Genomic DNA, 26,609 nt, shown 5'->3' with positions numbered 1-26,609 from the left:
CGGCTGCTTCTGTCCTGTGTCACATCATCAATAAACACTAGTGACCCAGTGCCACTGGCAGCCATGCATGCCCAAGCCATCACACTGCTTCCACCGTGTTTTACAGATGATGTGGTATGCTTTGGATCATGAGCTGTACCACGCCTTCACCATACTTTTTTCTTTCCATCATTCTGGTTGAGGTTGATCTTGGTTTCATCTGTCCAAAGAATGTTCTTCCAGAACTGTGCTGGCTTTTTTAGATGTTTTTTAGCAAAGTCCAATCTAGCTTTTTTTATTCTTGAGGCTTATGAGTGGCTCGCACCGTGCAGTGAATCCTTTGTATTTACTTTCACGCAGTCTTCTCTTTATGGTAGATTTGGATATTGATACGCCTACCTCCTGGAGAGTGTTGTTCACTTGGTTGGCTGTTGTGAAGGGGTTTCTCTTCACCATGGAAATTATTCTGCGATCATCCACCACTGTTGTCTTTTGTGGGCGTCCAGGTCTTTTTGCATTGATGAGTTCACCAGTGCTTTCTTTCTTTCTCAGGATGTACCAAACTGCAGATTTTGCCACTCCTAATATTGTAGCAATTTCTCGGATGGGTTTTTTTCTGTTTTCGCAGCTTAAGGATGGCTTGTTTCACTTGCATAGAGAGCTCCTTTGACCGCATGTTTTCTTCACAGCAAAATCTTCCAAATGCAAGCACCACACCTCAAATCAACTCCAGGCCTTTTATCTGCTTAATTGAGAATGACATAAAGGAATTGCCCACACCTGCCCATGAAATAGCCTTTGAGTCAATTGTCCAATTACTTTTGGTCCCTTTAAAAACAGGGTGGCACATGTTAAGGAGCTGAAACTCCTAAACCCTTCATCCAATTTTAATGTGGATACCCTCAAATGAAAGCTGAAAGTCTGGACTTTATGTCCATGTCTATTATATAACTATAACCTGAATATCTTTCAGTAAACAGGTAAAAAAAACAAAATGTGTGTCAGTGTCCAAATATATATGGACCTAACTATAGCTTATATTAGCATTATTATAGTGATATTGTTACTTTTCTCTGTATATAGGTTTATTTTATATTTTCCCCCCTTTATTTAATTTTATACTGATATACAGCTTTACATTTGCCATTTCCACACATGTCGGAGTTGTTCCAATGTCATTTCACTGCTGTTGTACATGTCTAACTATGAATGTGACAAATCTCTTGAATCTTAACAGAGGTTTAGAATGCAGTACATGAATTCTCATTACAGGCCGCGTGTTCAAATTAAAGATGAGTGACGCTTCAAGAGAACAGCATAAAAATCTGCATGTGATGCGTTTTTATGTCGACTGTACAAAAAAAAAAAATATTATTAATAATAATACTAATAATAATAATAATAATAATTCCCTTCAAATCTTGAAGATTTTGTTACTGGTACTAACCTTTATATTTTTTCGGCTCGCAGCACCCACAATCCTCGTGTTCACCAGCATGTCCAGTGTAGGTCTGTTATAGGTTCTCTTTACCAGCTCCGGGATGGTATTCAGGTGTTTGGCCAGGTTAAAATCCTCCACTATCAGAGAGACAAAGGGATGCTTTTAGTTCTACTTAAACCTAGAAGAAGGTTTACTGATCTGAAAGTTGAAAAATTAAGTTACAATCTTAATTTGCCTGCCAAACATTCACCAGGTTTCACACTTACCTTCTTTTTTGGTGTCCACAAAAAAGGTGTGGGTTTTTTTCTGTTTACTCTCGACGCCCAGAAGATGCAGTTCGCCCTTTAATCTTTCGATTTTCTGTAGAAAATCCAAAACATGTTTTTTTTCCCCAAAAAAATATTCAGTCTCACCAAAATAAAACGACAGCCTTTTGTAAAATACAGTGGTCAACTGGAGACACAGTAACCGATCATTCTCAACCATGCTGATATGAGCTCATGATGAAGTGCCTTCTTTACCTTAGACTCAGCCACTCTCTTCATTTCCACATATCCAATGTCCTGAGTTCTCATGACTTTCTTCTGTTCCTCCGTCATCTGCTCCTCTTTCTGTTTAATCACATGCACTCCATCCTAACCAAGGAGAAACTCAACATTAAGCACCCTCATTTCAGCATCACTCTGATTAGCATTCTTTCAAAAAGCGTAGTCATAACACTTTTAAACATCTAAATCACAATAATACTCCAAAAACAACTTAAATTTCTTATACCAACTTGCACTTGCAGAAAAAGAGCCCAGAAGAGAAAGAGGAGTTACAAAACATCACACATCCCACAGAAGTAACAATATATGAAAGAGCTGCTGTTGCCCAAGACGTACATTACTCATTCGATGAATGGCACAGTATGAAATATGCATCAACCAATCACCAGGAGAGAAGATACAGGCAATAAACTATTTCAAGTGCTTATATCCTGCATAACCGGTCTTACATGACAAATGGGAATGCATGCTTCTCAGTCAATATCATTTGAAGACTGCTAATTCAAAACAATACAAAACCTGAATATTAGTAATTATTCTCTTACTGGATATGAGCAATCGTGCGCTCTGATTGGCTACTCTACTACTAGGCTATCAGCTCATATCCCATGAGTAGAGAAAAACAACGGTGGAGCGCGTTGCTGAATCAACCGAGGACGAAATAAAAACTCTACTCGAAAACAAAACCCCAAAACTACACAGAAAAGCAACAAAATATGGAAAAGTATTTGGTGGTAGGAATATATTTTTTTTAATTATTCAAGAATTATCACCACATTTTTCACAAATTGCTACTGTCATTTCGCCGGTTTGTTTACATTCTAAGCAGAAATGATTTTGTCGGACGTTTTGTATAAAAGTTTTTATTTATCGAATTTGCAAAAAATAAAAATGCTCTGTTTCTCAAAATCCAGTGAATGTGGATAAAATAAAAGTTATTCCACTCAATCTCGTCGTACACGGCTTATAGACAACTTGATACTACACGCCTCTAGTCTGGTTAACACCAGACCATATCACAAGTGAAATATGGTCTGGAATCCGCCTATTGAATTTCTCGTAGGGGAGGTGTAGTTTACGATTGTCAACGGCCGTTTATTTGACGTTGCAAATGTCTATCATTTGGCGTATACGTAGCCCATGGCCAATCATGGCAGTTGTACCCGGTGACATAGTTAGAGCGACGAAGAGATTTTTTAAAACAAATTTTCGCTCTAAACTATTCAGAACAGTGTCTAAAGCTTGATCGAAAGTTTGGTTCGTATCGCTCGCCGCCATGTTAAATGTGATCCGTAAACAGTCCCAAATAAACTACAAGTTTCCGTTTGTCGAGTAGTACGCGTCACCGTCTTTCCACCCCTCCCCACTCTCTGATTGGCTCCCTAACTCAGGCGAGCCTTTAGACCATAGCTTCCATGCTGTCTTTTCAGATCGGAACGATTGTGCAAAGCAGCATGGGATTTCCCAGGCTAACACGCCTCATCAGTTATCAGCTCATGTACGACTCGATTTTGTGGAATAACTGTTACTCTATCCACATTCACTGGATATGAGCAAATCGCTGCTCTACTACTAGGCTATCAGCTCATATAACATGAGTAGAGAAAAACAAAAATGGCAGAGCATTTCGCTGAATCAAATTAAGGATGAAATAAAAACTCTACTCAAAAACAAAACCCCAAAAAATACAAAAAAAAAAGCAAAAGAATTTTGTCGGACATTTTGTATAAAGTTATTATTTATCGAATTTGCAAAAAAATAATTCTCCGTTTCTCAAAATCCAGTGAAGGTGGATAGAATAAAACAGTTATTCCACTCAATCTTGTCGTACACGGCTTATAGACAACTCGGCACTAAGCGCCTCGTCAGCTATCAGCTCATGTACGACTCGATTTCATGGAATAACTGTTAAATATGTGCGGATCAAGTCCTAGTTTTGAGTATGAAAACACTACTTGTGTCTGATTGTACACGTGGCTCACTTTTTTTCTACTGCAGATGGTCCCACCCTAAAGATCAGCAGTTAATGCCCAAGTCTCACTGTTGTGTGACATAACCTGACCTGGACCCTGTGTACTTTTCCCTTCGAAGAACTGTTACCGTAATCATAAAAGACTGTCCTGTGCTCATCCTAGAACTCTTTCACAGTTCATTCATACTGAACATCCTTTCAGCACACTTGGTATTGTTTTTCTTTACTTTTCTACACCTGTAAACCATACCTTTAATTGAGCGTTTATCATTTTGTAGTAGAATTCATCTGGGTTCTTGTCCATAGCCTTCTTGCGTAAGGCATTAAGGGTGTTCTGCTTTCGATGGTAGTCACTACATAAAAATGACAAGCACATAATAGCATTCCTCTGCTGTTCATTTCAAACTGGTTACCGGCTACAACAGTGACACTGCGACAATCATATCACATCGAGCAGAATCATATACACAGTATACAGACCCTGACATATATACCCTGTATCGATACAAATATAACGCGCATGCGCAAAGTCTCACACCTCAATCGATGTCTTCGCTGAATAAAATAGTGAAGAACGGAGATTCGTTTGTTTCTTTCTCAACTGCCTTGCGCGTTTTATACGATTCGAATGAATAAATGACCACCAGAAATACAGACTGTACATTGACAACAAAAAGCACACACACATTGTTTCATCCGTACGGAAGCCGAGAGAGGCCCTTCATATAATCCTTTTTTTTTTATTCACCTTGTTATCCCGAGATAACGACATAATTAATTCAGGATCTCGAGAAAACAAAACCGTTATTCCGTGATCTCGAGAAAACAAAATTATTTCATGATCTCGAGTAAACAGCTGAGAAATGGTTCATTCAGGTGCGCCAAGAGACTTGTGATATGCTGACTTTGGGGCTATTTCTCATTCTGTATAGACGCAACTTTGGTCATTAGAATGTCTGGAATAATCGATCACCTAATAAGGCAATATTTTGATCAGGGGTTGACACAGGGAGAGATTGCATTAAGTCTTTTAATAAGGGATAATTTCAAAATTAGTCCGTGGCACCTCCGCAGAAGACTGGCCCGGCTTCGTCTCTACCGACGGAGATACAGTGATCCAGCTGAGATCATGAAATAATTGCTTTGTTTTCTCGAGATCTCGAAATAACGGATGCCATATATTCTCGGAAGGAAGTTACTCGGTAACCACAGAAACATTTCGCGCACGCGCATTTCAACTACCGTGAAAGAAAACCACAAACATTTCTCACTAGTGTGGACAGATGCACTAAACTGTACCGGTATACTTTGTATCGATACAGTTATACCACTTTCGTAGTGGTATAAGTGTGAACACAGCAATAGACACTAAGAAAGCAGAGCTACAAAAGCAACTTTATAAGATGAACATTTATGAATAACTTTTCATTAAAAAAAAAATATATATATATATATATATATTTTTTTTTTTTTTTTTTTTTTTTTTTTTTCTTCCTCTTTGAATAGCAGCCACATCATTAGCCCGAGTTTGATTTGTAGTCCTGGGTTCATACACACAGCTAATTCATTAGTTTTGCCAAAAGTACTAACAAGCTCAATATCTGGGCATGAACATTAATCAATCAAATACACCAATAAGCAAGGAGATATACATTATATGGCCAAAAGTTGACAACTCCTGACTATAACATCTGTGTGTGCTTTTTGAACATCCCACTCCAGATTTAGTTCCCCTTTGCTGTAATAACCTCCGCTCTTCTGGGAAGGATTTTGGAGGCTGGCTGTGGGGATTTTGCTCATTCAGCCACAAAAGCTTTAGTGAGGACTGGCACCAATGTCGGATGAGGAGGCCTGGTGCGCAGTCGTGTTCCAGCACATCCCCAAGGTGTTCAGTGGAGTTGAGGTCCAGTGAAGGGGAATACTGTAATGCATGAAATACATAAACTGTAATGTCAAGTTAGAGAAAAAGCTTCCTCACTCAGCACGGAGTTTGTAGTCCTTCTTCTTCTCTAGAAGTCCTAAATGTTTCCTGGATCCAGGCTGCATAGAAAGAGAGACAGAATTAGTAATCTAGTCAATGGGTAATGAATTAAATCCATGCTTTAAAGACTCTTTGCTTTTAGCTTATGTGGTCTGCTTTATATCGAGTTCCTCTAACTGCTCTTCAGTTACACTTTATTTAGCAATTATTCGTCAAAGACGAAGTGAATATCGGTGAATAATAACCAGGATGAGGTCGAGGTTATTTTTTATTGAGCCTGAGGCAGATAATTGTTTTAGTATAAATACACAGGTGATTATTTATAAAAACCAGAGCGTCAGCGACGCAGTAGTTCACACAGCCGTACCATGAGAAACCAGACTCGTTTATAATTAGCCAAGTTGTTCTTCATGAGAACAATTAGGACAATCTGATCTTCCAAACAAAACAATCAGAATCAAAATCCATTGAAAACTCAGGGAGGAGTAGCAATTTTCCTGAAAGTTCATTAACTGGCCTAATTAGCAACTTGTTCATGAGAAATCACAAAACCGGGAAGTAACTTTTGTGCAGACTGATTAGATCTTCCAAACAAAACAAGCAGAATCAAAATCCATTGAAAACTCAGGGAGGAGCAGCAATGTTTGTGAATTGTGGACGGACAGACGCCACACGATGGCAACAGCTCATTGCCCTATGGCCAGTGAGCTTAAAAAAAAAAAAATTTTCAAACTTTAAAAGTGGCAGGCAAATGTCATGCATGCAGACTTGTGTCACTTATCTATGCCAATACTTTGTTTTGAAATCAATAAAATAAATCACAATTCCACTTTACCTTTGAATAGTTTCAGCCCAAACTTCGGAGCATCTGTAATGCTTTTAGGAACAGCATCTTTCATAATTTCTAAATCTTCCTCACTTATGGTGAGCAGAAAAGCATCTCCACATGCAACAGCAGAAGACCACATTGGGTTCCACTCCTGCCAGCCAAGAACAGGAACCTCAGAATCAAGAACAGGTTCCTATTAGTGGCCAGAGAGTCGAAACTTTTTTTTGGGGGGAAAGTGAGAGGCAGGTTCTTTTTGATGAACAGAATCCTCTCTGCATGATCAACCGTGAGCCTGTTTCTGTTTTCATTCGCAATATGCAAGACTGAACTGAACAATCTTTCGATGTCAACACTGCACGAGCACAACATGGACAGGCATTTTCAGAATGCCTCAGGTCTTAAGCACATCATCAAACGCAACTGCTAGAGCTCTGCCGGTGTACGAGCACTGGAACGGTTTGCTTGTAACACGACTTGGTGAAAAGTAAATTTTACATCAGTCCGCTGTGCGGTTAAAGGGCATATCATGGGTAAATTCAGGTGCAAGATCAATGTAATTCTCCTATTTTATATTAAACTTTGGTCAAATATCTGTCACATTTTGCATTTTGTGCAATTTTTTTACCTTGCGCAATACCAGAAAAATTCAGTTGAAATCAAGCCATTTGAGGCGAATTGGTCCGCCTCTGAAAAAACTTGGCATTTGGATTTCTCAGCAAACACTGATTTTCATGACGTCGCGTGCGGGACGCCTCCCTCTGAATCCTACGTCAGCGCTGCTTTGTTTATGAGAAAACGACCTGGTGGTTTTCTGCAAATTTCTTCAACATTATCGCGTAATTATTAAAATGGTTAACAGATGTATCATAGGAGGGTGTAGCAACACCAATCTTGATGGGATTAGTACTCCTCGTTTCCCACATTGTGCTCAGGTGACAATTCCATATTTCAATGCAAAATCGCTAGCTGCTAAACTTGGTCTACACAGGCTGTGCACTGAAACTGTGCAAGCTTGCGCAGCCTGCCGGCGCTTCCGCAGGTGACGTCATGAATCTGGCTCCAGACTCCCTTAGGATTTTTCCAGACGGGTTTTTTTTTTTTTTCTGCTGTAGACAGATGGCCTTGTGCAAAAGTACCCTTCTGGATGAGTGTGTAAAGGGACATTCAAATTAAAAAAAAAAAAAAATTGGTCCAGAATATGCACTTTAAACTGAGCAGAGACACTGGGCACGCCAAATATCACTTGTGAAGCTGAAGGCCGAAACGTCATGCAACAGGTCACTAATGTGCTTTTTCACGACATCAAACACGTCTGGTAAAACAGCATCTGATGTGATAACCACTGGGAATTCTATATGTCAGCTCTCGTATGCCGAGGTGGTGGCAAAATCCCACATCAACAACCGACAATGGCAGGTCATCGAGAGCAATGTACTGAGTAAGAGCCTCTGTTATTTTTACTGGCAGTGGGTTCTCTCTGGACATTTTCAGAATCAGAAACACTTTTATTGCCAGGTATGTGGACACACGAGGAATTTGACTCCGGTTCACTTAGCTCTCATAGTACAAAACATAAAAAAGCGTATACACAAAACAAACAAGCAAACAACAACAACAACAACAACAACAGGTGCATAGTGCAAAGTAATCCAGGTAAGTCAAGTATGGAATAGTTAAATAAAGTATACAGTGTGCACAGAATGACGGTATAAGTGTTCAGATATTTTACAAGTGATATTACTGATATATGAATCTGGATTTTAGCTGTTAATCACAGAAAGGATTTCCCTTTTGGTGCAATATGGTGCATAGTGCAAAGATGAATAGTAAATTTAAATAAGTATAAATATAAGTAACAGTGAGCACAGAATGACAGTATGAAGATATTTTGCAAGTGATATTACTGATATATGAATCTGGATTTTAGCTGTTCATCACAGAGACAGCCTGAGGGAAGAAACTGTTCTTGTGTCTAGTTCTTTTTGCATACAGTGAGCTATATCGCCTCCCTGAGGGGAGAAGATTAAACAGATTGTGACCAGGGTGTGATGGGTCCGCAGAGATGTTACCTGCCTGTTTCCTGACTCTGGACAAGTACAAGTCTTGGATGGAGGGCAGGTTGACACCAATAATTTTCTCTGCAGACCTTATTGTCTGTTGCAGTCTGTTCTTCTCCTGTTTGGTGACCAATCCAAACCAAACAGTGATGGAAGAGCAAAGAACAGACTGAATGATGGCAGAGTAGAATTGTGTCAGCAGCTCCTTAGGCAGGTTGAGCTTCCTGAGCTGGCGCAGAAAGTACAACCTCTGCTGAGCCTTTTTGATGATAGTGACTGTGTTTGTCTCCCACTTCAAGTCCCGAGAGATTGTGGAACCCAGAAACCTGAAGCTTTCAACGGCAGTCAGTGTTGTTGGTGATGGTGATGGGCAGCAGAGTGGGGAGGGGGGCTTCTCCTAAAGTCCACCGTCATCTCCACAGTTTTGAGCGTGTTCAGCTCCAGATTGTTCTGACCGCACCACCAGACCAGCCGTTCAATCTCCCGTCTGTATGCAGACTCATCACCGTCTCGTTTGAGGCCGATGACTGTTGTATCGTCTGCAAATTTCAGGAGTTTAACAGACGGGTCTCTTGAGGTGCAGTTGTTGGTATAAAGGGAGAAGAGCAGTGGGGAGAGCACACACCCTTGGGGGGCGCCAGTGCTGATAGTCCGAGTGCTGGATATGATGCTCCCCAGCCTCACCTGCTGCTTCCTGTCAGTCAGGAAGTTTGTAATCCACTGACAGGTGGAGGAGGGCACAGTGAGCTGGGTGAGCTTGGTGTGGATGATGTCTGGAACAATGGTGTTGAATGCCAAACTGAAGTCCACGAACAGAATCCTGGCGTACGTCCCTGCAGATTCAAGGTGTTGCAGGATGTAGTGCAGTCCCATATTGATTGCATCATCTGCTGACCTGTTTGCCCAGTGGGCAAACTGCAGGGGGTCCAGCAGGGGGTCTGTGATGTCCTTCAGGTGTGACAACACCAGTCTCTCAAAGAACTTCATGACTACAGATGTGAGAGCTACAGGCCTGTAGTCATTCAGTCCTGTGATGGTGGTTTTCTTGGGAACCGGGATTATTGTGGAGCGTTTCAAGCATGAGGGGACTTCACACAGCTCCAAGGATCTATTGAAGATCTGGGTGAAGATGGGAGCCAGCTGATCAGCACAGACCTTCAGACAGGAGGGTGACACACCATCTGGACCAGGTGCCTTCCTGATCTTCTGTCTGCGAAAAAGCTGACAAACATCCTCTTCACAGATCTTGAGTGCTGGTGTGGGGTCAGAGGCGAGAGGAGGCAGAATAGCAGGAGGTGTAAATGGGTCTTTAATGTCTGGGGGGGGGAGAGGTGTGAATTTGTCGAATCTGGAGTAGAACACATTCAACTCGTCAGCCAGTTGATGGTTCATTGCAGTGTAGGGGGATGGTCTCCTGTAGTTAGTGATATTCTTCAGGCCTGTCCACACTGACTACGTTTACATGCACATCCAAATCGAGCTGCTGTCGGTAATCGAGCTGAAGGTCCCAGCAGGGTGCCAGAGAAATCCAATCCTACATGCACACAATGAAATCGGGCTATTGTGTGAGGTGCATTGTGCACCCGAGCCACAGGTGGCGCTACACGCCCCATCCTGTTGGTACACTTCCGGTTGTCGTCATGAAGAGCTATTCAAGAGTGTAAACAAAGTTATCAGTTCCGTGTTCTCCATTGCGTGTTTTTCTCCCGTCCATGAATTTTAATATATTCAACTCCTTAAGCTGAATGAGCATGAACTCTGTCTCCTCACTGCTCCAGAAGTGCATGTTTCTGCTTGCCTGTGGCAGTGGGGGCGTGGTCAAGCGCCGGTCTGTGACAGGAGGGCGGAGCCAGGGAAGGTGAGTGGCAGAATCACTTCACCTGACGGTAATTAACCTGTGTTTGTGTGTCTTCCCAGTAACCGCGCCCTATTTAAGGAGGCAGAGGGAGAGCAGAGGGGACAGCTCATCCCGGGACTAGAACACAGCGCGCGCTTCTCTCAAGAATAAAAGTAGGCTGTTAAACTGAAAAGTCTGACAATAAAAAGCCTATTAGTACCAGAAGCTTTGTCCTGCTGTCCTCTGTGCTACACCCACACTTCAGAGAGCTCTACATCCACATTTTCTCTTCTTCGTTTGTTCCTCCTGACCTCTTCTGCTGCTCGCTACTACTGTTGTCATGCCGACCAAGGCTGTTGTGTTTCCCGCTTGTGGTCTTGTCACTCGTCACTTCCGGAAGTAGCTCGACAACTAGCTCGATAGGGTATACATGCACAAAGTAGCTCGGCAGAAATCACATAAACTAGGTCGTGTAGCTCGATTCCGAGAAATCAAGTTCGGTTCAATTTCAGCCGAATTAAGGTGTATACATGGCATTTTGAACTTCGATTTCAGTCGAGCAACGGCAGAAATTCGATTCTCTCTATATGCATGTAAACGTGGTGACTGATGCCGGATCGTTGGCTGAAAGGCTGTTTTTGATCCTTTCAGCGTAGCTCCTCTTAGCTGATTTCACCTCTTTCATCAGTGTGTTTCTGACCTGTTTGTACAGGACTCTGTCCCCACTTCTGTAGGCCTCCTCCTTGGCCTGGCGAAGCTGTCCGAGTTTTACGGTGAACCAGGGTTTGTTGTTATTGTATGTGCGGAAGGTCTTGGTGGGTGCACACATACAAAAACTGATGAAACATGTCAGAGTATCAGTCAGTTCATGCAGGTCTGAAGCTGCAGCCTCAAAAACACTCCAATCAGTGCAGTCAAACCAGGCTTGTAGTTCCACTTTGGCCTCATCAGACCACCTCCTCACTGTCTTAACTACAGGCTTAGCAGATTTCAGCTTCTGCCTGTAGGACGGGATAAGATGAACCATACAGTGATCAGATAGTCCCAAGGCTGCACGCGGGACAGAGTGGTACGAGTCCTTTAAAACAGTGTAACAGTGGTCCAGAGTGTTAGAGTCCCTGGTGGGACACTTAATGCGCTGTTTATATTTTGGCAGTTTGTGGCTGAGGTTTGTTCTGTTAAAGTCCCCCAAAACAATGAGCAAAGAGTCCGGGTGGTTTTTCTCCACATTGTTTATCTGGTCAGCCAGGTGTTGTAACACCTCATTAACACACGCCTGAGGGGGGATGTAAACTCCAACCAGAATAAACGAGGAAAACTCTCACGGAATAAAACAGTTTGCAGTTTATGAATAATGTCTCCAGATGAGGACTGCATGATTTATTTAGAACTGTGACATCAGTACACCAACCTTCGTTAATATAAAAAGCAGATTCCGCCTCCCCTCGTTTTCCCCGTGAGCTCCGTTTCGCGATCCACTCGGTGAAGGTGAAATCCAGGCAGATGGACAGAAGAGTCTGGGATGTGCTCACCGAGCCAGGTTTCGGTGAAGCACAAGGCAGCAGATCTGTTAAAATCTGTGTTGATTGTGTTGAGGAGCAGCAGTTCGTCCATCTTATTGGCCAGAGAGCGGACGTTAGCCAGGTGAATAGACGGGAGCGTAGTGCGAAAATCCCGCTGCCTCAGTCTGACAAGTGCGCCAGCTCGCTTCCCCCGGTGTATCCGGCGTAATCCATAGAGAGCTGCTGCTCCCCTGACAAGTAACTCTGAAAAACTTTCCGGATTGATGAAAGCCAATGAAAGAACTTTACTGGTGGTTAATCCAATGTTTGAGTTCTTCTCTAGAGTATGTGACCAGCGAAGAAATGCAAGAAACACAACAAATACACAAAAACGTAGAAAGTACGAGAGAGCAAAGTACCGAGGCAACCGTCCGCGGCACCATCTTGGAACTCTTCCACTTTTCCAGAAGTTGTGTTAAAGCTTGTTGTTGTGATTTTGCGTTACTAGTTTTAGCAAACTCGGTGAAAAGTCTTGATCAAATTGATGGTGTTAAATGACGTATTCTCCCTTCCTCCTCTTGCCACTTGAGCAGAACGGAGTTTGCAGTCTGCCTTACTTCTCTCATCGTCCCTTATTTTAAAAATGTCCACACTGCTGACATCTCCTCCGCGTACAATCGCTAGTCTCAGTGTTCTCAATTTCTTTTTCCTGTTTCCAGGTTTGACAAATCTCTCACTAGATACAAAAATCTGATAGGGCAGAAAAAAAAAAAAAGAAAAAAAAAACAGAACAAACACTAACCGGCAGCCTTAAGTTTAATGTAATGTTACCATTAAGTGGTATCGGAGAATTTTTACAAGCACAAGTATATGAGCGCAGTGTCATCCCGATACCCAATGCCAGTATCAGTATCTGTCCATCCCTAGTGGATACACTTGGGAATGAAGTGATTGACAGCCTTGTCCATGCACGAGACTTTAGCATTGGGAGAAGGGGGTGGGCCTATCAAATGAGTACCTGGCTTTGATTCTCGTCTCTTCTGCGCAGACTCTGGCTCCAAATTTGAGAACATTGTGAAGGACTTTTGGCTTTATTCCGATAGAACAGAAGGGCATGGAGCCACGCTGTACATGTTTTTTGTTTTTTTTAAACAGTCATTGGTTTGAACAGATCAAGTTCCAATGCTTCAACTTCCATGATAATTCTGCCGTCAACACCATCGCGCTTGTCATCTGACAGATAATTATTTATCTGTGCAAAACCAATAAATAACTAGTGTAACTGTGTAATAGAACTGCACAGCATTCTGGAACTTTGAGTCCAATGTTTACTGTCTTCCCTACTTTTACACTGCAGGGTTCCCACTAGCGCTCATGACTGGCGAAAATAATCCATCAGTGACGAAGAGAAAATTACTAGCAGTCATCACGGTGACGAATGTACCTGTCATCTCTCTCATTATCATAAATCATCTTTTCTAGAAATCCCTCTACAAATCCCTCTGTTTGCCGAAATCCAACCCCACTGAAGAGACGGCAAGAAGCCAGAGTGTAAATGATGAGCACGTGCTTGTGACCAATAAAAACTGACGACATATAATGACCAAACGGGCGCCACACTTTTTAAATCGGCCTAGTGTGGTGGTGTAATTATCTCTGTGTGAACCAAACAATGGTGCAGTCTAAGCTGAGGAAGTTTTTTGGGCGAGCTTCTTCAAGCACCAAGGATGATTTAAAGGATATGGGACATGGATTTTTTTCTGGGCATAATTATGTATAAAGGACATAAGAAATGCCATCTAAATCACTGCAGGGCATCAAAAATGTGAAAATCATCACATTATTCAAGTTTTTCTATACATCAGCGTAAAACAAGGATTTGTTAATGAGCTAGGTGGTCACGTGACCTGTGACGTCACAAAAACTTTCCAAGGAGCCAGCGCTTGGGAATCTAATGTAAACAGGTTACCGAAATGGACACCATCGACAGTGATATTCCCGATGTTTCACAGAGATGTGAAGTTAGACCCTATCAATTCAAACCGATAGCTGGAAATTCACATGAACATGGATCTTGTCTTTACTCTGACGGGTCAGATGATTCTGAGAGTGAGAGTTCATTCAGCCCTCATGAAACTGAAAGCGGTCAGCTGGATAACACTTCCTGGTAAGTTAAAAACAATTCTGCTCAAAGGCTAATGATCTGTTGAAAGAAGTATTATTTTTGTATCATACATTGAAAGTTCATCATAGATCTAGCTAAAGTCCGTTGCAAGCTAGTTTTTTTTTTTGGCTGATATTTTTCGAGATTGATTGAGATACAATGCTTCCAGAGTCCGAGATGAAAACATTCAAAATGGCGAAACGAGTCAGAATTATGATAATCAATAATTGATACACCCAAAATTATAATACTAATCCTTACCTCGGCTTTCAGTCACTTAGCGCAGAGGTCTTCAACAGGGGGGGGTCGCGAAATCGCACCGGATCACTCATATCAACAAAAATATTCCTGCCCTGTCCCCTGGCCTCTGTGCAGGGATGCAAACAGCGTGCCTTTCGGCGGATGCCGCCTTTTTCACGGCTGAATCGCGCAGATCCGATTTAAAACAAATAAAAAATAGCGATGTTGGTTCATGGAGCATGAGGCATGAAGTGCAAGGATGAGAGAGAGGCGGTTTGGGTCGGGAAGCTGCGCGCATTTGTGCAGCCTGGCGCAGGTGTGCGCGGCTTCCCGATTTGAACTGGGTTTTTTTTCTCATCCTTATGCTTCCTGTTTCATGAATTAATAATCGCTCAGTACCTGAGTATTAATGTTGAAAGAATCCTCAGTGAAATGGTCCGAATACAGTTTGTGGGAAACAGTAGGAGCAAAGTTTTTTTCAACAGCTGTTCTGTAAAGTTGTCCTACCAAGCCTACTGCGCATGCGCGAAGCCTACTGCGCATGCGCAGGTGAGCCCACACTTTCCTCAGCTTCGGGTCCTTGGGGAATGCAAAAAAAACTTACTCCAGGGCATTTCCCATTGGAATTATTGCAACCATAAGCAGCACAATACACCATGATGTCCAGTGTATGATGTCCAATGTACTTTAAAGACTATAAAAACAATTTCTTGTCATCCACTTCTCCATTCATCTACCCGCTTGTGCTGTGCCCGAAAGTTTTTGTGACGTATGATCACGTGACAGCGGCTCTTCCGGTTGCAAAAAATGCATATTGGAAGTCGAGCAGAAATGCCATATAATCATCACGAATATAACGATTTTGCTGAATTTAATAGATGATTTTGTATTTGTTGATGCAATTAATTCATATTTTTAATGGAAAGAAACTGATATAGCGTGCTTTTATGTTTCATGTCCCATATCCTTTAAGCACTGAAACAGCCATGGGGGAGGCACACTCAGAGCCCTGACTAGAGCTGGGCGATATGACCTAAAAAAAAAAAAAATCTTCGATTTTTTCACAAAAAATCTGATTTTCGATTTTAATCGATTTTCCCCCCTACTAAAAATCAAACTACAGATGACAAAGAAATGGTTCAAAACAAGTATCACCTTTATTGTGTTTTCACTTAAATTTCCCCTTTGGGGTTAAAGTGCAACCAGAAACCAAAAAGAAGCCAAAAAACAAGCCTGTAGATGAGATAACATCACGATAGCATCTGTAATTGCCTTCCACTGTGCCCCATTCTTATCATTAGGCACACAGTTCGAAAATGTGTCCGGGACGGTTGCTTGCTTTACTGTGGATGGTGTGCTCGTGCTGCAGCTGTTTTCATCCCGCTGGGAGCAGCACTTCTCCTACTCCGCTGCAGGCTTCTGTTTAAGGTGTTGGAATAAATTTGTTGTGCTGCTTCCTTTGGAAGCAACCGTTTTCAAAACACACCTTACAACGAGGACTTGTTTGGTCTGCGTCCGACACCGCAAAACCGAACCAATTCCACATCATGGAGGAAGTTACTCCTTTCTTGGGCACAAGTTGCGGCTTTCCCCCAATCGCTGCCATGTTGTGTGTATGTGTCTATGGCAAGTGCGCGGGAGGAGGGCTATTGTGTCAGTGCCCAATCAATCCGTGCTGCCCGATCCGTTCTGCACATGCGCAGAGGGGAGCGTCGGTGGCTGAAGTTAAAACAGAGAGAAAACCGATTTTCATAAAAACACATCGTCCTAAACTGTAAATTCGAATTAATCGATAAAATCGATTTATCGCCCAGCTCTAGCCCTGACCGTCCCCGAGCACATCAGACAGTGTCAGTAATACAGGGGGATGGATGGATGGATGGATGGATGGATAGATAGATAGCCAAAGTGAAAGTGCTGTCAGCTGGCAAGCAGCTGAAGGGGCTCTCTGTTTCGGGGGGCATGGCATGTTGCATTCCCATGGCAAACATGATGTAAAACTCGGTGTCATTCTGTGTTCGGTTTATAAATGTACAGGAAAATCAGATTCCTTCACTGTTGGTTGGTCCAAGATTCTTCTCGACTCTGTTCAGTTGTAAATCAAGGCTGTGTCTGAAATCACTCACTCATTCATTCACTACTCCCTACTCACTATCTAGGGAATTCTATATAGAGGACTAAATAGTGAGCTCATTGGTAAAATAAAAATAGATAAATAAATTAAAAAAAAAAAAACACTTTCGGACACTACTCCGCCGTACCATTATTTACGTCATTACTGTCGCACAATTCAAACGTTCCAGATCAGTCACCTGGTGGGTTTTCAAAATAATAAATACATACATGTATTTCTGTGATAAATACATAGTATTATACTGCGCGTATTTCTCACATTAATAAATACAAAGTACTTTGTGTCTGCTGCATCGTTCAGTTATTTTAAATCAAGGCTGAATACTTTCTTCTTTGCTGCCACCTTTTTTAAATCAAATTTGAGGCTTTTGATTAATTCCTCGCTCTGTGCTGTAACTTTTATTCTTGTATTTTATCCCTCTTGTTCTATTTTAGCTGATTTTTTATTCTCTATTTTAATTGTACCTGAATGTCCGTTTGTAATATATTTTTCTTCTTCCGTTCATTCACCCCAACACACTTTTTTTTTTCCCTAGCGCAACCGTAATGCATGATGGTATATATTGCTTGGTTAGTGACCATCAGTTGTACACTACTTTTCACATGCATTGTGGGATACTATGAGTCCACTATATATGGTGTAAGAATTCTCACTATAGACCCTTCCCACTGACGTCACCGGAAACCGGAAGTAAACAGACCCTGCGCCATATTGGAAGACCAACAAACTCGTGATCAGGGGGAAATAACGGCAGCGCGCGGAATTTAAACCCACGAGGCACTTGATTCATCATAAACCTACAATGGTAAACTTTTGTGCTGTGTTAGGGTGTTCCAACAAAGCTGATGGGAAAGGTGAAAAGAAGTCTTTCTACAGAATACCAGCTGTGATTGAGACACAAGGGGAGCAAACCAAGGAGCTTTCTGCCAGGAGACAGAGAATAAGTGCATTACTGAGTGTCTGTGAGCAAAGGAGAGCCTGAACGTTGCAACCTCCCTATTGGCTGTTTATTGGCTGTTTGTAAAAATGTATCAATTGTTGCCCTTCATCGCGGACTCGAGAGACGAGACCTGACGAGTTAGTTCGTTGGTAGCAGAACAAAATGTCTGGACACAAATCGGGTTTTCAGAAAAGGAAAGAAAATAAACGCAGGGTCGAAAATACAAAAAAGGAGGCAGAAAATGCAAAACGAGTTAAGGTAGGACAAATGGTTACTTTTCTGAGGCAGCCCGCCGTGGCTGCCTGCAGGCTTATTTATTATAGCCCATTTAGTTAAAATAGTTGATCTACAATGTTTATAGTTATGTGATGGTTGTCCTCAGTGTTCAACTATGCCGATATTTTCGGGGGGTCCCTTTTTTCCCCTGGGGGGTGCTTGCCTCAGAGCGCGGATCTCCAAACACGAGAAGCCTATCTTACGCACATATCACGCGGACTCCACACCTCCACACACGCATCGCGTCTGAAGTCATAACTCATCAGGGGAAATCGTGTCTGCATTGGCATGTTCAAAAAACAACCTCGCGTCAACAATGATACCACACGCAAGAAAAAAAACAGTCAGGCTATTCAACAACCAACCTGGCAGCAGCAGTCGTTGTCATATCGGTTTATTTTATCTTTGATGTAAACACAACACTTCGGATACGCAAATGCTTCCCGTTACACACGATTGCTATGTCAATAAACATCATTTTGCCAATATTTTAGAGACCCCCCAACATTTCCCAAATCATGTTTTCAAGGGATCTCATGTCTGTTTCAGGGGATCTCGGATCCCCCGAGTACCCCCGTAGTTCGAACACTGGTTGTCCTGATTTAGACTGGTGTGGTTTTTGTTTTTTGTTTTGTTTTTTTTTTTTGGGGGGGGGGGGGGGGTTTGCGCGATATTGCACCCGGGTCCAGATTAGGGCAGAACCGGCCCTGGCTACATTTCAGGTGTAGTTTGTTTTATGTATGTATGTACTTGCATAGATGTGTACTTGGTCTTCCAATATGGCGACTACCGAAATCTCGCGGCGCGGTGACGTCATGCGGGATCCCTCTATACATTCAGACAGCACTACAAAATAGTGAACTTACAGTCCAGTATATAGTGAGTGATTTCGGACACAGGGCAAGTTTTGTGCTGAAGTAAAGGCTAAAGGGAGTCTGAATACCTCTTTTGAATAATTCCATGCTAAAATAACCTTCAGTAAGCTCAAACTAAGAGAGGTTTATTTTTGCAGTGTTCTCCACGGGCGCTTTTAAAGTGGCGCACCACCATGTTATAATTCTGGCCCGTCACCCTTCCCTTGGCCAAAATAAATAAATAAAAAATACGTAGCAATCAGTATACACCAAATAAATTGTAATGTATTCGCTTTATTATACTGTAATTTTCTAACTATTTAACACGCAGAAGACCATTAAACGAATGCATATGGGACTACCTGAAGTGGCCACGCGATTGCAATAGAAAACAGCTGCATACAGATTGTGACACAGAGCTCTGCAGACTGAGGTATATCCCTGCGTTACACTACACCGCACCACATTACACTATACTGACACAGAGTAACGCTGGAAGCTACAACCTGCAGCTAAATAACTTTGCAGGCGTTTGTAGCATTATTGCACAACAGTTACGCTTATCTATCGTCTTTTCTGACCATACACAGTTACAGTCATCATATAACAGCGCGCGCACACGCAAGTTAAGTTCAGGTCTTTTATTTTACCTATCTGTGATCGTGTAGGCGAGAGCTGCATTTTCCAGTTGCTTCCCTGTGGTTGTTTACTGCAGGACTTCCGGGTTCCTGGGTCAAAGGAACCGAACTACGGAGGCCGGGGTGGCATTGTAGTGCCAGTTTCAGGCACACGCACCAGCTCGGGCATGGATTGGAGTGGTTTCACCCAATTAACATTAATTATGTGTATTGTTAAAAATATATGCATTTATTGTAATTGGGTATTTTGTTTATGCATGGAAGTTCATTTATTTTTCACACAGAAAAAAATATAATTAATTCAGGGATGCGCAACAGGTGCATCAGTCTCAACGGAAATGTTAAATGAGTCTCACATTGACAATAAAGATATGTACAGTGAGAATGTGTTAATTTTTTGTAAAATGATTTTAACAATGATTTAGCATTTCCAGGGGGCACGGTGGTGTAGTGGTTAGCACTATCGCCTCACAGCAAGAAGGTCCGGGTTCGAGCCCCGTGAGGGCCTTTCTGTGTGGAGTTTGCATGTTCTCCCCGTGTCCGCGTGGGTTTCCTCTGGGTGCTCCGGTTTCCCCCACAGTCCAAAGACATGCAGGTTAAGTTAACTGGTGGCTCTAAATTGACCGTAGGTGTGAATGTGAGTGTGAATGGTTGTCTGTGTCTATGGCTACATCCACACGACAACGGCAACAAGATGTTATTTAAAAATATATCGCGTCCAAATGGGCAACGATCAGTAAAATATCAGGTCCATATGGCAACGCAACGCTTGCTGAAAACGATGCAATACACATGCCACACCTCTAGGGGCGCTGTAAGACGGTCCCTTCGGAGACACCAGAACAATAGAAGTAGTAAGGACGCATGCGCATAAACTATTATGCGCGAGACTTCATATTAGCCACAAAGTCAGGAAAATCTGTTCATAAAATTACATTATAATGACCAAATACAATGAAAAGTATTTTTCCAGTCTCACCTGTGAAAGGTAATCCCATGTGATCTCGTTTGGACGGCAAACCTGTTGGTACAGTTAAACGCAGCTAATCTTTATTCTCCGCTTTAACCTATCCAATATGGCGGCGAGGATGACGTATGATTCTACGCGGAAGGCGGCGTCTTTAATGGTCCGGAATAAATTGAATGCTACACGTTGATGGATTAATTTGTTGTTTCTCACCTGTGAAAGGTAATCCCATGTGATCTCGTTTGGACGGTAAACCTGTTGGTACAGTTAAACGCAGCACATGAATCTTTATTCTCCGCTTTGACCTATCCAATATGGCGGCGAGGATGACGTATGATTCTACGCGGAAGGCGGCGTCTTTAATGGTCCGGAATAAATTGAATGCTACACATTGATGGATTCATTTGCTCTTCTACGCCCTTTTTGAGGAATGTATTGAAGGACTAAAACCAACATCTGAAAAGGTGAGATCGCTCCTTTTTTTCCCTATTTTTGCTGGCGGGATTGACTCTGCCCTAAGGGCAGAGTCTGTCTCTCTCTCTCTCTCTCACTTTGCACCATTACACAATAAATATTCACAGTGAAAATATTTTGTAAGCGCGTTTCATGAACCAAGTTATAGGATTTGTTGACAACTCGCATCGAGTTCGTTACACTTCTACCCGGCGTGAAGCACTCACAGTCATGTGGTTGTGACGTCATCGTAAACAAATCCGTTCTACTCATCCAGATGACTTCACAACGGCAACGTTGCCAGATCTTTCCACTCTGGAACCCGTTCTCAAAAAGATTGCGTTTTGGGCACCCAAAACGCCGGTGCCGTGTGGACGTCAGGCCTAAACGATAAGCAATTGTATCGGAGTCACCTGAATCCGTTGCCGTGTGGACAGGGCCTATGTGTCAGCCCTGTGATGACCTGGCGACTTGTCCAGGGTGTACCCCGCCTTTCGCCCGTAGTCAGCTGGGATAGGCTCCAGCTTGCCTGAGACCCTGTAGAACAGGATAAAGCAGCTACAGATAATGAGATGAGATTTAGCATTTCCTATCCATTTATTGGCCAGTTTCACTGTCAAAAAAGCCCAAAGTCAGACCCCCTACCAGGGCTCCACCCCTGGACTCCATTGGGGGCCTAGACGGGCCCCAAACCCCCGACACCACCTTTTATTTTTGAAAAGTAGAGAACACTGTTTAGCTTGATGGTGCACAAGCTGCCCAAAATCAGGTCTCTCTTATTAGATGCTGGAGTGGAGCCTATATTGTATATGTAATGGAGAGGCCTAGCTGTATCTGTACAAATATTTAAATTGTGCCAGTTTGGTTGGTATTAACCTGTATTAAGTCCACTTTGATATGTCAGTAGCTAAGAAAAAATACAGACTAAGTGAAGACAAAATAAATTTAAAAAAGTGAAGAATACTTATTCGACTTGATTTTTCATGGAAAGCCGTGGAGAATATTTTTCAGAACCCAGGGGGAACCCTGACACTGGACTTCTCCTTACTATGACACTGAACAGCTCTGTAATATGGCGAGTGAGAAAATAAGCTGGTGTTCTTTTGTTTTTAGGAGTGAACGATGAAATCTAACTGCGCATAATAATTTTTGACATCAGCTTTGTAACTGCACTAGCAGTCCCCGTGACGTCAATGTGGCGCACACCCGCAAACTAATCAGGGGAAAACACAGCAGCGACCAGCAGACTAGCACCAGAACACAAACATGTTTTGATATAAACATCACTGTGTTCCAGGGTGAAGTTTTCCTTTAAAATAAAGCGCTTACACTGATCCGCTAGCCATCTCTACCACCGCTCTGTTCAACAGGAACCTGAATGTTATCGCGGTACAGACTGATGCTGCGTTCATGTGCTATGGGAATTATGATAAATACCAAACGCCGACATGGAAAGCACACATGAACGCCCCCTCTTGTGGTATTTTCCACTGGGCAACTCGTAGAAAATGTTGATACACGAGTTGCCGAGATGAGATGAACTTTAACCTTTTCAACATGGCGGCGAGCGGTACAAGACAGTTGAATGTTAAGCATTGTACGCTACTAAAGTTTTTTTTACTAGTACTAGCGGGTAGTTTGTGTCTATGCAATGTTGCGTCATTAATAAGTGTAATATAATACGTTAGAAATCTGTTTCCTTTAAAAATGTTATGGTTTGTTTTTACCTATCCAGAGCAGACGCTATTGCTAACGATAGCTAACTAACTATTGCTAACTTGAATCTGGTCCACCATCTTTAATTTGTCAACAACAACAAAATCATGTGAACACAACACACTGGTAAATACCACTTCCCAACTGGAAAATATCATCTTCCCATAGCACATGAACGCAGCACGAAGCCTTGGTCGCAGCTCGACACTACAGAGCTAGCAGCCCGGCTTCATTAGCATGTTCTCCAGCTAATCCGGCTAACACAACAAAAAAAAAAACCCGGTATTACCTGAGATCGCTCTTTGTGATCCCGCTGTTTGGATTTCAGGGCTTTTCTAAATGAAGACATGTCTGTAAGTGTTAATGCACAAGCTTACAGCCGTCTCATACAATCAGCGACAAGTTAACAGTACTGTGAACTGTGTCAACACACGTGTATGTGCGTTTTTCTTCTTTGGGATATAGCGGTTGATATGGAACGCAAAAGTGAATTACCGCCACCTAGTGGACTGGAGGGTTGGTAAAGACGTCAAGACCAACTCTACTGAAGAACTCATTAACACTGTTCAGGGTCACTGGACTGAGCCTGAGGTGGGAATACACCCTGGGTGGGACGCTAAGGCACCATACACATATTCATTCACACACTCATTTATTCATGCACTCATTATTCATACACTCATTCATGCACACATTTGTTCATACACTCATTCATGCATATATTTATTCATGCACTAATTCACACACTCACTTTATTCATGCACTCATTCATTCACGCACTCGTTTACTCTTGCACTCATTCATACACATTTATTCATGCACTCATTCACACACTCACTTATTCATACACTCATTCATTCATGCACATATTTATTCATGCACTCATTCACACACTCATTTATTCATGCATTCATTTATTCATGCAATCATTCGTGTACATATTCATGCACTCATTCACACATTTATTCATACACTCATTCAAATGCACATTTATTCATACACTCATTCATTCATGTACTCATTCATCTCATTCATGCACTCATTCATTCACACACTCGTTTACTCTTGCACTCATTCATACACATATTTATTCATGCACTCATTCACACACTCACTTATTCATACACTCATTCATTCATGCACTCATTCATGTACATATTTATTCATGCACTCATTCACACACCCATTTATTCATGCATTCATTTATTCATGCAATCATTCGTGTACATATTTATTCATGCACTCATTCACACATTTTTTCATACACTCATTCAAATGCACATTTATTCATACACTCATTCATTCATGTACTCATTCATCTCATTCATGCACATATTTATTCATGCACTCATTTGCACACTCTTCTATTCATGCACTCATTCATGCACATATTTATTCATACATTCATTCATGCACACATTTGTTCGTACACTCATTCATACATATATTTATTCATGCGCTCATTCATTCATGCACTCATTTACTCTTACACTCATTCATACACATTTATTCATGCACTCATTCACACACTCACTTATTCATACACTCATTCATGCATATATTTATTTATACACTCATTCATGCACACATTTGTTCATGCACTCATTCTTTCATGCACATATTTATTCATACACTCATTCATGCACACATTTGTTCATACACTCATTCATACATATATTTATTCATGCACTCATTCATTCATGCACTCGTTTACTCTTGCACTCATTCATACACATTCATTCATGCACTCATTCACACACTCACTTATTCATACACTCATTTATTCATGCATTCATTCATGCACTCATTCACACACTCACTTATTCATACACTCATTCATTCATGTACATATTTATTCATGTAATCATTCACACACATTTATTCATACACTCATTCAAACACACATTTATTCATACACTCATTCATTCATGTATTCATTCATGCACATATTTATTCATGCACTCATTCACACACTCATCTATTCATGCACTCATTCATGCACATATTTATTCATACATTCATTCATGCACACATTTGTTCATACACTCATTCACACACTCACTTATTCATACACTCATTCATTCATTCACTCATTCATGTACATATTTATTCATGCACTCATTCACACACTCATTTATTTATGCATTCATTTATTCATGCAATAATTCATTTACATATTTATTCATGCACTCATTCACACTCATTTTTCATTCATTCATTTATTCATGTACTCATTCACACACATTTATTAATACGCTCATTCAAACACATTTATTCATACACTCATTCATTCATGTACTCATTCATGCACATATTTATTCATGCACTCATTTGCACACTCATCTATTCATGCACTCATTCATGCACACATTTGTTCATACACTCATTCATACATATATTTATTCATGCACTCATTCATTCACGCACTCGTTTACTCTTGCACTCATTCATACACATTTATTCATGCACTCATTCACACACTCACTTATTCATATACTCATTCATTCGTGCACTCATTTATGTACATATTTATTCATGCACTCATTCACACACTCATTTATTCATGCATTCATTTATTCATGCAATCATTCACACACATTTATTCATACGCTCATTCAAACACACATTTATTCATACACTGATTCATTCATGTACTCATTCATGCACATATTTATTCATGCACTCATTCACACACTCATTTATTCATGCACTCATTCATTCATGCACACGTTTGTTCATACACTCATTCTTTCATGCACATATATATTCATACACTCAGTCATGCACACATTTGTTCATACACTCATTCATGCACTCATTCGCACACTCACTTATTCATACACTCATTTATTCGTGCATTCATTCATGAACTCATTCACACACTCACTTATTCATACACTCGTTCATTCATGCACTCATTCATGTACATATTTATTCATGCACTCATTCACACTCATTTTTTCATGCAGTCATTTATTCATGCACTTATTCACACACATTTATTCATTTGCTCATTCAAACACACATTTATTCATACACTCATTCATTCATGTACTCATTCATGCAAATTTATTCATGCACTCATTCATTCATGCACACGTTTGTTCATACACTCATTCATTCATGCACACATTTGTTCATACACTCATTCTTTCATGCACATATTTATTCATGCACTCATTCATGCACACATTTGTTCATACACTCATTCATGCATATATTTATTCATGCACTCCTTCATTCACACACTCATTTATTCTTGCACTCATTCATACACATTTATTCATGTGCTCATTATTCATGCACTCATTCAGACACTCACTTATTCATACACTCATTTTTTCATGCATTCATTTATTCATGCACTCATTCATGTACATATTTATTCATGGACTCATTCACACACTCATTTATTCATGCATTAATTTATTCATGCACTCGTTCATGCACTCGTTCATGTACATATTTATTCATGCACTCATTCCTGTACATATTTATTCATGGACTCATTCACACACTCATTTATTCATGCATTAATTTATTCATGCACTCGTTCATGCACTCATTCATGTACATATTTATTCATGCACTCATTCATGTACATATTTATTCAAGCACCCATTCACACACTCATTTCTTCATGCACTCATTCATTCATTTACTCATTCCTGCACACATTTATTCACACACTTATTCATTTACTCATTCATGTGCACATTTATTCACACACTCATTCATTCATGCACTCATTCATTTATTTACTCATTCATGCACTCATTTATTCACACTCATTCACACACTCATTTATTCATACACTCATTCATTCATGCACTCATTCATGCACATATTTATTAGTGTATTCATTCATTCATTCATTCATTCATTCATTCATTCATGTACTCATTCATGCCCACATTTATTCACACACTCATTTATTCATGCACCCATTCATGCACACATGTTTATTCACACACTCATTCACCCACATTCATGAACACATTTATTCATGCACTTATTCACACCTAAGGACATTTATCTTAACCTGTCTACCCACTGACATGTTTTTGGGAGGTGGGAGAAA

General features: G+C 41.2%; 1 protein-coding gene across 1 annotated transcript in view; it reads right to left on the bottom strand.

Annotated features, from left to right (window-relative positions):
• The window catches only part of utp11 (UTP11 small subunit processome component), a 32,407-nt gene extending 9,428 nt beyond the window's left edge, over positions 1-22,979 (bottom strand). The window contains exons 1-6 of the mRNA XM_060922255.1: positions 22,818-22,979; positions 5,919-5,980; positions 4,191-4,293; positions 1,942-2,055; positions 1,687-1,780; positions 1,427-1,557 (exon numbers count right to left, since the gene is read on the bottom strand). Of these exons, the coding sequence (XP_060778238.1) occupies positions 1,427-1,557; positions 1,687-1,780; positions 1,942-2,055; positions 4,191-4,293; positions 5,919-5,980; positions 22,818-22,877 (564 nt within the window). The 5' untranslated portion in view covers positions 22,878-22,979. The remainder of the gene's footprint in view (positions 1-1,426; positions 1,558-1,686; positions 1,781-1,941; positions 2,056-4,190; positions 4,294-5,918; positions 5,981-22,817) is intronic.
• Positions 22,980-26,609: the final 3,630 nt, after the last annotated feature.

The sequence above is a fragment of the Neoarius graeffei genome, chromosome 5 (genome assembly GCF_027579695.1).
Source record: "Neoarius graeffei isolate fNeoGra1 chromosome 5, fNeoGra1.pri, whole genome shotgun sequence".
Classification (NCBI taxonomy): Eukaryota; Metazoa; Chordata; class Actinopteri; order Siluriformes; family Ariidae; genus Neoarius; species Neoarius graeffei.
This window is presented reverse-complemented; position numbering and strand designations above follow the sequence as displayed.